This window comes from Tupaia chinensis, unplaced genomic scaffold (genome assembly GCF_000334495.1).
Source record: "Tupaia chinensis unplaced genomic scaffold, TupChi_1.0 Scaffold000622_1, whole genome shotgun sequence".
NCBI lineage: Eukaryota > Metazoa > Chordata > Mammalia > Scandentia > Tupaiidae > Tupaia > Tupaia belangeri.
The window spans coordinates 5944208-5959238 of NW_006160142.1; the positions used below are offsets into that span (position 1 = coordinate 5944208).

The window sequence follows — 15031 nt, forward strand, 5'->3', positions numbered from 1 at the left end:
AAGTTGTCTTATCTAAAAACAAATCTAGGCTGTATCATTTACTAGCAACTGACTTTAGTCAAGGAGTAAAGATGGAAAGGGTGGTGGGAAGTTATACTGACTCAGCACCTATTTTGTGCCAAATGCTTTATACATAGCATTTTATTTACTAGAATGACCTTAATATGTAAGTCATTTTATCCTTATCCTTTTGGGGTCTTATTCATTTATTTTTTAACAATTAACAAGAGACTATTCAAGATCTAAAGCTCAAAGAATTTAAATAAGTTGCCTAGAGTCACAGAGCTAGTATTTAAATCAGGTCTAACCTTGAAGTTTAATAAATATTAGTTCTCCTCCCCCAGGGAAAGTACATAGAATGGCAATTTGTATCATCAAAGGGATTGAAAGTAGATTTTATGGGCATAAGTTGAAGAACTTAACTTTTTTTAGCTTAAAAGGAAGTTTTAATTACCATTTTTAAAAACATGGAAATTCTCTAAGGAGTATGGTGAACAGTTATATTATTTTTGTAAAAAAACAAAAACGAAAAGCTTGACAAGACCAGCAGTTAGCATAATGGCTATGTTGTTGAACTCCCATGTGGTTCGACTGTGGTTCAAATCCTGGACCCGGTGGCTTAAACTCACACCGGGCGCGTGTGCGTGTGTGCCCAAGATCCTGAGAGGAGAATGGAGGAGAAGGGACTGCGGCGTGGCCATCCTCCCAGGGGGTGATTTCTCACTTTCTGTCTGTCTCTCTCTGTCTTTCTGGCAAGTGCACACACCCTATGGCAAAAAAAAAAAAAAAAAAACAGGGCTGCTCAGAACACAGAAGAGAGAAACGACCTACAATTAGAGAAAAAGAAAAAACTTGAAATTTTTAAGTAGATATTTTGTAGTATGTAAGGAAGGATTTTTTGGGTCCATCTCATTCACAGGACCTATTATTTGGAAGGTACTTTTCAAGGTGCTGGAAATATCAAATAAACAAACTAAGCATTGTCTGGTGAGAACAGGCCAGAATACAGTTGTTCATTGTACACTGGATTGCTCAGTAATTAGATACTTAGATGCAGTAACAGCCTACAAGGAAAATAATCTTTGGAATTTTTTTGAATAGAACAAGAAAAGTAGCCTAAAAAAAGAAGCTAGGAGACACAGAAAACCTTCAAAACTAGATGGCTTAATGATCCTTAGCCTTTATGAGAATGGTAACACTAACCATGCAACTTTTTCAAGAAGCTGCATATCCATAGATGTTCATTAGTTCAGTCTTTACCATGTGACCACTCGAAGAACCTGCCACACTATCAGAATGGCTCTGCACAGTTCTCCCCAAGACCAGCCTTTTCATTCATCCTTTGGTCATACAGCTTCTTTGAGGAAGTCAGAGTTGGCATTATATAGAAATGAACCTTGAATCGTTACAAATCAGAGAGGTAGCTAGAACTCTCCAAATTTATAAAATATAGATTTCTTTCTTTAATCTAGTGAAATTCCAAGCTAGTGATTTCTAGCAATGATTTTGTAGTAACTGAGGCTATCTAAAACTTTTTTGTTATGTCAAAAAATTTTGTAAAATGTATATATCGTTATGAATATAAACATACCCAGGATAATTTATATTAGAAGTGATCTACATTATTTTTATTAGAAATTTTCACTTTGTTTTTTTTTTAAGTGATCTACATTATTTTTATTAGAAGTTTTCACTTCGTTTTTTTTTTTTTGAGAGGTTTTTGCTATAGGGAGTGTGCACTCGCCAGAAAGAGAGAGACAGAAAGCAAGAAATCACCTCCTAGGAGGGATGGCCATGCTGCAATCCCTTCTCCTCCACTCTCCTCTTGGGATCTTGGGCATGCACATGAACCTGGTGTGAGTTTAAGTCACCAGGTCTGTGACTCCAACTGCGGTTGATTACATGGGAATCCAGTGACATAGCCATTAAGCCAACTGCTGGCTGTCCCCACCTGCAGGACAGGTGAACAGGTTTCCTGAGGGAAGGAGTGAGAGATGGGACAAACGTCGCAATGTTACACATGGAGACAACACAGTGTTACAACTCTTCAGGCCAGGGATGGTGGTTACATACATGTTGATGGGCAGTGATTGGTTGAATGAAGGATTGTAAAAGGTGGGTTATGATTGGTTGCTTTGTGGAGGGAGCAGTCATTAGGTGCCGGATATGCAAATCTGAGGCATTCTAAACTCACTGATTTGCTATGGGAAGTGGCCAATCAGAGTATGGTTTTGAAGGTGAGGTTTTTGAAGGGGAGCCAATTATGGCCTTTGTCATTGTGTAATTATTTGCTCTCTGAGCCTAAGATGGCAATAGTAAGAGACATGAAAACGGCCTGGGCAGACTTGCTGGTGCGCAGCCTCCCATAGCTGGCCCCAGAGATTTTAACTTTTTAGGAGATGTCACACATCTTTGTTTTGTAACATGCCTCTTAAAAGTATGATCTAAGTGAGTTTTAAAATTAGATCAGAGAAACTCAAGATCTCTTTCAAATCTGTGATTCATTTGAGCCTATCCATCTTCGAAGGGGGACAATCCTAACCTAATATCGTTCAGTCTCATTGCCTTGAAATTAATATCTATTTTGTTTTGACAAAGTTCTTATAGTTGAAGATGAGACAGGCAATATGATGCATCCACTTGATAAATCTTCTACCCTACTAATCATGAAAATAAGATTACTAAAAACCCATTTTTTCCAGCTTAAAAAAAAAAATTCTTCATGAAACACACAGAGAAAGGCACACACTCCCACACCCCGACTCCCAGCAACAGGGCCTTCATGTTGTGATCTGTCCCCAAACTCTGCTAGCCGAAATGGCCATGGTGCCCAGAAGGCCATTTATAGAGAAGTCTCAGAACTCAAACCTGGGGCCTTCCTATGTAGGCCCAGCATTGAAGAGCATTGTGTTACCTCTGTGCCATGGCTACTCTAGTTTTTATCATTATTATTACAATTATTAAGACAGTCTTGCTGTGCTCCATTCCTTTCTCAGCCTCATGACTAGCTGGGGCACACTACCATACCCAGCTTTTAGGATGGGTTGGGAATCAAACTTGGGCCACCCACACACCTTCAGCTGCCAAGTAGCAGCATCAATCAGTGTACTACACAGCTTGGTCTAACAACTTTTATTATCATCATTGCCAGAGGTCAAGTACACTTGCCTGAGAGATGGAGGGGAGAGAAAGTACCTACTTGTCTCCATCCTGCTATGGAGTAAAGTCATACTACAATCCCCTTTTCTGTCAGGACCTTGGGCACACATGAACCCGATGTGTCCTGTCCAAGCCATCGGGGCTAGAATTCAAACTTCAGTCAGCCATGGGGGACTTTGGCTCCTAATGCACAGTACCCAGCCCTGTCCTATAGGGTGTCCCATAACAGGTAACTTTTAAATGAATGCTTATAATGTGACAGGATAATGTATTTTCTCATTTAATCTTTACAACACATGTATTGAGGAAAATAATTGATTTGTTTTTCCTTTCTTGAGATTTTTGCTATAAGGCATGTGCGTTTGCCAAAGAGATGGAAAGCGAGAAAGTGCACCCCAGAGGGGATGACTGTGTTTCAATCCCTTCCTCCCCATTCTCCTCTTGGGATCTTGGGCATGCATGCACATGCGTCCAACACTCAAACCATGCTTGACCACATGAGAATCCAGCAACATAACCATTATGCCATCTGCTGTTTCCAATTTGTTTCTTAAAAATAGAATTAGGGCTGGCTTTTATTTACATTATATTTTTGAAATCACTGAAGAAAATCTGAGAGGAAGCTGGATCTCCCTGAACCTTAACTTTTCAATATCGTTATACAATTGTTCATTTTTGGTATTTTCCTATGGTTTGAAAAAACAGTATTGACAATTTCCTGCATCTATAACATTTCAGATGAGCAATTTCCATGCTGTTACCCTCTCTCACATATGGCATTCTAGCTCAAATAGAACTGGTATTTTTGTCTTGCACATATTAGTAAACTTCTTTGAATTATCTCATAAACAAGTATCCAACCTACCTATCACAGATAAAATTACATGCATTGGGTCATCAGAAAGCTCATGATGCATTTTTGCATAGAAAACCAGAAAAAATATTTCACAACTTTTCCAACAACCCATTATTATTTTATTTATTTTTATTTTTTATAGACCACATTAGTTTATTTTTAACCCCCATCAAGCCATGAATTCATAGGGAATAGGTTCCAGTAGCTTAGGCTCCTTTCCATTGGTTCTCACAAAGTGTGCTTCTCTGGGTGGAGCAGGCTGGCGCTTTAGTTAAACCCAGGTACCTTTCTCTTGGCTTCTTTCTTTTTCTGGTCATGTTCCTTCACATGTTTTAGAAAGCTATCTCTGCTCTTAGACTGTTTAATACGCTCAATACACACATTGATTCTCTTGGCAAGAATCTTGCCCTTAACTTGTTCACAACAATGCCAACAGCATGCTGGGTAACATTGTCGACTCTTCCAGTTTTGCCATGGTAACATTTGTGGGGCATTCTTTTTTGAACAGTACCCATTCCCTTAATGTCTACAATATCACCTTTCTTGTAGATTCGCATATATGTTGCCAAAGGAACCACTCCATGTTTTCTAAAAGGCCTAGATAACATATATCGGGTGCCTCTTCTAAAAAAAAAGTTTGACATTATGGTTAGTTACTGGAAGATGGCGGTTTTGGCCAAAAGGACAACAACCCAATATTATTTAAGATAGTACATTCACTGATTTTTTTTCTCCCCAGTTTTTCCAGTAGAATCACTATTTATTTATTTATTTAGGAGAGGTTTTTTGCTATAGGGTGCAAGCGCTTGCCAGAAAGACTGAGAGATAGAAAGCGAGAAATCACCCACCAGGGGGGATGGCCACACCACGATCCCTTCTCCTCTCAGGATCTTGGGCATGCAGGCACACGTGCCTGGCGTGAGTTTAAGGCACTGGGTCTGGGACTCGAACCACAGTTGGCTACATGGGAGTCCAGCGACATAGCCATTATACTAACTGCTGGTCCTTCCAGTAGAATCACTATTTTACATCTGGAAGAGAGCATAAAGATGATCTGGCTACCTCTTTTCATAAGTAAAAATCTACAGGGCAGAGGTTTAAGTGTCTCTCCTAGGTCAGTTATTAGTACAAACCACTAATAGCAGCCCAAGGCTTTTTTCTATATAAATAAGATGTCAATAGTGATTATAAAATATATACTATAGAGCATCCTGTAAAGGATACTCTAAGAAAACATAATTGGCCCATTATTACAATACTATTTTATCATCACTACTGAAACCTTACACATCACCATCAGTTACAGAACACTGTTCGGTATTACTGCCATGTGTTCACAGTATTTCCTGTGTGTATGCTTTGTATGTGACTTCCTTATGTAGACACTATTTTTTTTTTTGAAGGTTTCTCAGACTTTAATCAAACCCCAAATATTTACAAACTGGTTAACAGAGAGCTACGTATTTTTTTTGGCTGGTTTTTATCCATGATAGAGAGCACATGCTTGCACATGTGAGGGAAGGAAGCACCCCTGACAGAACCTAGTCACACTGCCATCACCCTCCCCTGCCCCCAGCTCCAAGATCTTGCACATGAGCTCCCGCCACGCATGTTTCACGTCAACTGGGCGCTGTGGCCTCCAATGCTGCAAGTCAACACACTTCCAACTGTGTCACCTGGCCAGGTCGATGTATTTCTATTTTTGACTAATGCCATATTGCTCAATGACTACAGGCAAACAACTCTCATCCTGTACAGGTGCGGGTAGTTTTGTTGGTCTGAAAGAAAGCAAGCTAAGAAAATACCATTGTTTCCTCACCAAACAGTTTAGACTGTGAGCAGGTGGATTTAGATGCTTGAAGAGTTTGGTGAAGGTCAAAATAGAAACCAGGGGGAATGAGTAAGCCAGCTAAGCCTCAAAGATATGTAGCCACATATGCAGGTCAAATTGCTTAATAAAAATAATAGCTAATAATGATTAGACATTTCCTGAGCATCATGTACCGCTCCCACTATTCCACCTGTATTAAATAGTCTACACCTTATGTATTTTCTCATTTTTCTGGATGAAGAAGTTAACTCGGTGAGGTTAGATTTTGTCTAAGTGAACTAGCTGGAATGTAGTGGTGCCAAGATTCAAACACTGTTTGCTCCCCAGGCATCCACTCCTAATGACAGTTGGATGGCTGGGATAAAACCAAGTGGTGTTTAATGTAGTGTCTAACAAGTGCCAGACTCCCAAGTGGGATCTCAATAAATGTTAGTGGTCTCCCCCACGCCTTCGTTTTCAATCCACGTTCCCCTTACCTATCCACCCACTCTTGCTTCCCACACATAAACATACTCAGCCTTTTCAACGACAAAGTACATGCTCAGTCATGGAGGAAACCTGTCCCTGTACTGGTGTTCCTGACAGAACTTTAGCTCACGAATGTACAGGCCCCAGGACCAACCTCTGCTCGCCCATGTCTCTCTGCGTTTCCTACAAATGTAATTATACACTCTATTACTGACTGGGTTATAAAACATGCACATGTGTAGTCTGACCTATAGCATACTCAGAGAAATTCAAAGGACGTTCCTCTTCCCATTAACCATGAAATGCGTAAGAGTTACACGGCAGTTGCCAACGACGTTTGGCTCTTGTAGTGGAAACTAGGAGGCAGTGGTAAAATGAGGTAAGAAATTCCAGGGCTAAAAGGTGGATGTAAGTCTTCAACTCCTTTCCCAGAAGCCTGTGCCTTGTGGATAAGTGCTACTTTGTACAAGCCCCAAGCTGCTGCCTAAGCCTACAGGCTCCTCCGTCCGATTCGGAGCACTGCGCAGCCCCGAGTAGACGCACACACCACAGGGAGCCTCGTCTGCCAAGTCTGCTGCAGATGAGAGCTCCCTGGCTCTATTTTAATGCTTGCTGACCGACGGGAAAGACGTTTTGTTAATAATCATGGAAAACGGCTACAGCCAAGGCTAGACAGCCTAGGAACAACGAATCACGCCTCGCATAGGATTTAATGGTTTAGGGGAAAACAAATTTTCTTTCTGTCTGCCCACACTTTCGGAGCCAGCACGTGCAGGGGTGGGCAGCGCTGGGGGCGACGTCCAGCCTGGCTCTCCAGAGACCGGGCAGCGCGGTCCCCAGCCGCGGAGCCCGGGCTGCGGAGGAAGCTGAGGAAACGGCTCCTAGGTGATCTGCCAAGGGCCGAGTCTGCTGAAAAAATACCCTTTCCTAGCCCTTGGAAAAGTCAAGTTCAAACGCACAACAACGCCTAGGGTGGGTCAAACAGGAACTCCCAGCGCTGGGACCGCAGCCTCTGCTCGCCAACCACCGAGCCTAGGTTACTGCGCCTGCGCGCCTCGGTCCCGCCCCCAAACCCCCCCCACGCCTCTTTTGAAGGCCGCGGTCGCTTAGCAACATCCGAGTCACAGTGGCCAAGCTCAGGGCTCCTCTTTCCTGCAGGGCTGCGTTCGCGTTTCGCGTATGGGGCTCCTGGCTGTCTCTTGCCAGGCCGTAGGGGCGCATGGAGGGAAAGGAGGATAAACTGCAGTAAGTGCTGGGGCTACCTTTTTTTTTTTTTTTTTTTTTTTTTTTTTAATGTGCCCTTCCATCATGGGGAGGCTTGGGTGAGACCGGAGGGGTGCGTGCTAGGCATAGAATGTCCATGCCGAACCTTGTCTGATTCCCCTGCCACCTCTGGCTTCTCGCGGCTGAGCACTTACAACAGGAGCTTTTAAAACGCACCGTTTACCGAACACTTACCGTGTGTTGGCGACCATCGACCTCCACTGCCTGGCCCAGGATTCTTGAAGTCATCTGAAATCCTCCACTCCACACAGGCCCTTCTAACGCATTAGCAGGTTCTAGGGGTTTACCTTTCAAGTGCCCCGCAGTTACCTCCACTGTCCTCTTGCCCTGTCCCATCGTCAGCTTCCCACGCCTTACACTGCGGTAGCGTCTCTCTGCAGTCTCAACGAGGGCAGTTATGGTGGCCTTTTCACAACACAGGCTCCATCACTATTCCCCACTGGGCATCTTAAGGCCGTGCTCCTACAATGGCGTGTGGGGCCTATAAACCGCCCTTCCCAGTACTTGGCCAGGACTCTGCTGGAGCACACAGGCCTGTTTGCAAGGGTCGGGAAGGAGCTTCACCATCAGTTAGGGATTGGGGCTTTCCACCCAGTCAGTGACCCACAAACTCTGGGTTTAGGCACCCAGTAATCTGGGCTTTAACAAAGATTCCAGGTGATTGATTTAGTTTTCTTTTGCTTAGTAATTGAATACCCGAATCAGGGTGATGTATTTAAAACAAAACAAAACAAAACAAAGAAACAAAAAGTAAAGGTTTACTTAGCTCACAGTTTTGGAGGTCTGAAGTCAAGGTGCCATACTGTGGTGAGGGTCGTGGTGGTGGTGGTGGTGTCCCCAGGCACTAGTAAGAGCTTGAGCTTGCCTGTCTCTGTGTTTCTTTCCCTCTCCTCATTTCCTCCAGGATTCAATCATGGCCGCCCCACACTAATGACCAAAATCCTAATCACCTTCCAAAGGCCCCACCTTTTAGTGCCATAGATTGTTTTCACCTTCTTAATCCCCTTACAATGCCTCACCTGATTCAATACATGAATTTTAGGGGGACACATTCAAACCACAACACTGATGTACCCTAAAATTTGAGAACCATTAAATAAGGCAGTACAGATAGTTAAGAGTGATGTAGAGCCAGGGGCACCTGCTTCTGAAGACTATGTATCTGTCACTAAACTTTGATAAGAATCAGTGGTAGAGCTTGTTAAAACAGCTCCAAGGATTATGATCTAGTAGGTTGAAATCGGGCCTGTAAATCTGTATTTCTAACGAGGTCCTACTACAGCGAGCATACTGTGAGAAGCACTATTTTAAGAACAGATACACTTGTGCTGCAAAGCTTTGGCAGTTACAATTCACTGTTGGAATGAATGCTCTTTCTTCAAATATCTGCTTAGCTTTCTCCCTTCTTTCTTTTTTCAATTGCCACCTTCACAATGCAGCCAGCCTCCACCCTACCTAAAAATGCAGGCTACCTCCCACGTGCATGCTTTCCCTTTCCCCATTTTATACTGTTGTCCTTAGCACTTAACACCATCCAACAGACAGTGCATTTTATTTCTCAACTGCTTTCTGCCACTAGAACGTAAACTCTGTGAGGGCAGGAACGTTTGTCACTGCTATATTCTCAGTGCCTTGACACATCACTCAGTAAACAGCTGCTGGAAGGACTTGTTCAATGTTACTCTCACATCTCTCACCGTAGGTATTATTGTCCTTTTCATGCAAATGAGAAAACCAAGGCTCAGATAGTAAATGCAAAGCTGGGATTCCTATCTAGGTCTGACTCTCTTCAGAGCCTTTAAGTGGTTTTCAAACGTGTTTCTTTCCGGTAAGGGATTACTACAGAACCATATATTTTACATTGTATAATCAAAATGCTCATCACAAGTGACGAATCAAGTGAATGCGTACGTGTGTGAGCAGATAGTCACAGTGCTTGCCTTTAAGAACCTGATTCTGGTACTGCTGGGTTACAACTATGAGAAACAGATGAAAAAAAAACTGATGCCAGATGTCTACAGTGATAAAGTGTCACCCCCCAAATCACCACTTTTAAATTAGTACTTATAGCTCTAGGAAATAGAACTGGCTTGGAAGTTACTTACAGTTTTCCAGCAATTTGTTTTTCCAGATCCTTTGTAGAGATCAAGTTTTGTTGCGAAGCGAAGAACTAGAATCGAAGGATTCTGAACGCTGTTTAGGTATTGGAGTGAGAGTTGAAGGTATAGCTGCTAAAAGAAAACTAGAGTAAAAAACCAATCCAGGGAACCAGCAGTTAGTGTAATGGCTATGTCGCTGGACTCCCACGTAGTTGACCGCGGTTCGTGTCCCGGACCCGGTGGCTTGAAACTCACACCGGGCGCGTGTGCGTGCGTGCCCAAGATCCCGAGAGGAGAATGGAGGAGAAGGGATTGCAGCGTGACCATCCCCCCTGGGGGGTGATTTCTCGCTTTCTGTCTCTATGTCTCTCTCTGTCTGTCTGGCGAGCGCACGCGCCCTACAGTGAAAATCTCTCCAAAAAAAAAACCAATCCAGTGGATTCACCAGGAATGTGTAAATATTATAATGACATTCATTTACCTTCAACAAACACTTTGCTAGATGTTGGCTACAGAGTGATGAAACACTCTACACTTCCATGGAACTTTATGATTAGTAAAGGGTATTTGTAATGTTTACCCAAAACAACAAAAAATGTCACACATAAACTATGCATTGTGGTCCGTGTTATGAAAGAAATGGACTCGGTACTGAAGTAGAGAATACTGGGGTGCAGCTCCTGAGGAGATGACTTGGAAAGCGGAGACCTAAATGATACAGAACCAGCTGTGCAGGATGCTGGAGAGGTGCCATCCGGGTAGGGGGGAACAGCACGTGCAAATACCCTGAGGGGGAAAGACCTGAAAGAAGGTAGGCTGGCTGGAGAGGTGAGGGGAAAGGGCTTGCCAGAGGTTAGAGATCAGCTGAGCAGGTCACACAGGCCTTAGGAATGCAATCAGGAGGCAGCGCTTCATTGTAAATACAACCAGAGGCCTCTTGAGATTTTTTTTTTAATTTTTAAAATGAGATTTTTTTCTTTCTTTTTAATTTTATACATGTAATCACTGTATATCACTTTGCTTGTAAGTTGAATTTACCTAACATGAATACACTTCACACCAGTCCAGCTGAGGATACTAAACACATTATCATCAACCTATAATAACCCACTTCTGTGTCTCTTGAGAGTTTTAATTGAAAAATGACATGCTAGAAGTGGACTTGGTTTAGGTTTGAAGTAAAGAAAAGATTACATTAGGTTGTCTGGAAAGTCACAACATATTTTTCTATGTTTTTCTGTGCAAAAATGTATCTTGACTTTCCCAACCACCCAATATTTTTAAGGATTATATATAACACTGGACAGATTTTTTTTATTTTGAGAGGTTTTTGCTATAGGGCGCGGTGCTTGCCAGACAGACAGACAGAGACAGAGACAGAAAGTGAGAAATCACCCCCCAGGGGGGATGGTCACGCCGCAATCCCTTCTCCTCCATTCTCCTCTCGGAATCTTGGGCATGCCCGCACATGCGCCCAGCATGAATTTAAGCCACAGGGTCGGGGACTCAAACTGCGGTCAACTACATAGGAGTCCAGTGACATAGCCATTACACTAACTGCTGGTCCCTGAACAGAACTATCTACTTTCATTATAAATCTGGAATTTCATGGATTTATGTTCTGTGGGGTCAGGGCTTTGATTTTAAAAGCATTGATGTAAAAAGTGTTCAAATCCATATATTTATTTTTTTCCCCTAAGGATGTGAAATTTTAAAATATTGCCTTTTATAATAGCTATTTTTCCTTGTTTAAAATGAGAAAAGTTCTTTAAACTACTAATGTATTTTATATGTTTACATTTTGATTTTTAAATTTTTGTAGCAGTGTAGTTATTAGTAGCAAAAAGTGTTGAGGTTGAATATATCTGCAGGCATAATAGACTTTTTTTTCAAAAAGACAAACATACTGGTCATTTAGTAGCTTTTAAAAGTTCACCAGGTGAAGCTTTCTGTTTTTGTTTTGTTTTGAATTTACCAGAAGGCACCAGAGAGAGACAAAGAGAAAACATCCTCCATGGGGGTGTGGTTACACTGCAGTCGCTTCTCCATCTCATTGGAATTTTGGGCGCACACACAAACATACACACACACACACAAGCCCAGCTTATTTTCAAGCCACTAGTGCCAGGACTCAAATCCTATAGTCACTCATGTGGGACCTGGCTTCCTAACCAGCAGGCCAAAGGCCTAGCCTACCAGGTGAGCTTTTTTAAAAAAAATTCTTTTCTTCTTTTTTTTGGGAGAGATTTTTGTTATAGGGCACATGTGCTCACCTGACAGACAGAGACAGATAGACAGAAAATGAGAAATCACCCTCCGGCGGAGGATGGCCACGCCACCATCCCTTCTCCTCCATTCTCCTCTCAGCATCTTGGGCATGTACACACACATGCCTGGTTTGAGTTTAAGCTAACCAGGTCCAGGACTCGAACTGCAGTCAACTACATGAGAGTCCAGTGACATAGCCATTATGTCAACTGCTGGTCCTGTGCCAGGTGAGTTTTTAAAAATTAAATACAAGTTGAGCATCTCTATTCTGAAAATTCAAAATCTGAAATGCTCCAAAATTAAAAATTTGAGTGCAAAACTTTTTTTCTTGAGACAAGCTCTAGTGATATCACAAATGCTCCTGCCCTAGCCTCCCAGTTGAGACTGTAAGTTCACCCCTCTGGCCCTTTTGCAGACATGCTCTTGCTGTATTGCCCAGGCTATCCTCAAGCTCATGGTCCTCCTGCCTCAGCTTCCCCGAGTTGGTGGAATTACAGGTGCATTATACCACAGTCAGGCCTTAGGTTGAGCTGGGAATTCAGCGGGGGCCTCCCACGTAGTCTGAGTATGCAGAGCACAGCATCTTAGCAGCACTCAACTCTGTGGCTGGACCCTGAATCTGAAACTTTCTGAGTGTTGACCTGATGTTACAGTGGAAAATTCCACAGCTGACCTAATGTGATAAGTCACAATCAAAACACCACAATACAAAAAATATTGCATAAAATTATTTTCAGGCTATATATATGAGGTGTTTATGAAATATGAAAGTATTTAATGTTTTTATTTGGGCCTCATCCCCAAGATATCTCATTATGTATATACAAATGTTCCCAGATCCAAACAAATCCTAAATCTGAGAGATGCTCGTCCCAAGCATTACAGATACAGGTTCACACCCTGTAGTTATACTTTCAAGCCCCTGGTGCCAGGCCTCAAACCCTGTTATGCTTGTCAGGATAGCTGAGTTTACTAGGTAAAATGAGAAGAAAGCCATTTCTTATAACAACACTTTTTGAAAGAAAATAACATTATCATGTAATTGAGCCATAAAATAAATACTGGACACATGATTTGTATGATCAAGCCACTCCTCTTGATTCCAAGGAAATGTGTATCATATACTTGTATATTGTAATGAATAATCATTATTAACACAAATCCCTTTATCTTTTATATGATTTAGAATGGGAAAATACTCTCCCAAATTTTAATAGCACAAGACCCTTGAAATGATAAATAAAACCTAAATTGTTTTGGTCATAATTTAAAATGTATTTAAAAACTGATTTTATGTAATTATGACTGAGTACTAAAGTATTTGTTGGGGTAAATGATTTAATATTTATGTTTTTCAGACAGCATAAAGTAGAAGATGCTGCTATAGTGTGTGTAACTGAAAAAAAAGAAGAAATCAAACATGAAAAAAAACCTGGACAAAGCTTACAACCTTCAAAGCCATGTGTTGGGAGAGGACGTGTATTTTATGCTAAATTCATTAACACTAATGCAAGAACATACAATGAACCAATTCCCTACATAGATCCCAAAAAAGGGCCATCAAAGCAGGTTGGACAGATGTGTGTTAGATACAAATACAGATTTACATTTGGAAGCTGTTTTGCAGGATAATTTGTTCACAGACTATTTAAAGTTTGCAACAGCTCAGTATAGTACTATTTATAATCCAGTGGTTGAAAACAGTAACCTGGAACTATCCTGACATAACTTTTGCATACAAACCATACATATACAGAGAAAGAAATCCAATCATTTTCTTAATTGGGTCAGATAATAGCCACTAAGCAGTGCTTGAGGTTACTGAAAACATTTCTTCTCTATCATATGGGTGACATATTCTAATATAAAAATTTTCCATGATACTCAGTAATTCTTGCTGTAGAAGAATAGCCACAAAGTACTGAAAGCACATTAAGTGCTAAAAAAATGAGCTAAGTGATTTATATAATTTGTATCTTTTAATTTCTGTAATAATTTTTACAAAGTATTAGAAATATTTTACAGATAATAACACCAACGCCAATGAGGTTAATTAACATATTTAAGGTTACATAGTAAGCCAATGTCACAGTGTGTTTCTGACCCATGACTGTTGGTTTAGCCAAACCATACACATTGACTCTACCATGCTAAATATACTGTTATTTTTTTTTCTTTTTCTTTCTTTTTTCTTTCTTTCAGATTTTGCCATAAGGCATGTGTACTTGCTAGAGACAGAGAGAGGGAAAATGAGAAATCACCCATGGCAGCATGGTCTTTCTCTACTCTCCTCTTAGGATTTTGGGATGTATGCACATGTACCTGGCGTGATTTTCAAGCTGCTGGGTCTGGATCTCAAACTGCAGTTGGCCATGTGGGAATCCAATGCCTTAACCACCATGCCACCTGCTGACCCTGTACTTTTTTTAAAATTTAAATTTATTTATTTGCATTCATTCACTGTACATCATTACAGCATACAAAATGGGATTTTCCATCCAGAGTACACTGTATATCGTCTCAATCAAGCACATCAACAAACATGTTGTCAGCAAATAATTTTCCATTTCTTGTTTTCTCTGTTTCCCCCCCCATCCTTGATTCCCTATCTCTTACCCTCTGCCATCTCCCACTCTCCTCCCACACTGTCTCTGGTAACTATGTTTGCTTTCTATACTGTTTTCTCCCTACATTTTATTTAATTACTAAAGACCTTAATTAATCTAAATATTTTCATAGCAAACACAGCTGATATATACATTTCCATGAACACAAGTCTAACTTTAGGCACCCTATAAAGTAGCACCTAGCTGGGGCTATATATCTTACTGCAGTCATTGAATAGATTTTTTTTTTCTGAAACTTTTTTGTAACTTAATTTACATTCTTTCCCCAAGCATCATCACAGCACACAGAATGTGACTTCCCATCCAGAATATACTGCACAGTGACTTAATCATGCATATCATAAAAATTCTTCCATTTCTAGTTCCTAGAATTATTTTTACCCCTCTTTCTGACCCTCTGTCCTTTCCCACCCTCTTCTCACACTATCTCTGGTGTCTA

General features: G+C 41.3%; 1 protein-coding gene across 1 annotated transcript in view; it reads left to right on the top strand.

The window, feature by feature from the left end:
- Positions 1-7423: 7423 nt before the first annotated feature.
- The window catches only part of CIMIP6 (ciliary microtubule inner protein 6), a 34164-nt gene continuing 26556 nt past the window's right edge, over positions 7424-15031 (top strand). Inside the window, exons 1-2 of the mRNA XM_006159030.2 lie at positions 7424-7559; positions 13324-13534. Coding sequence (XP_006159092.2) covers positions 7534-7559; positions 13324-13534 — 237 coding nt within the window. The 5' untranslated portion in view covers positions 7424-7533. The remainder of the gene's footprint in view (positions 7560-13323; positions 13535-15031) is intronic.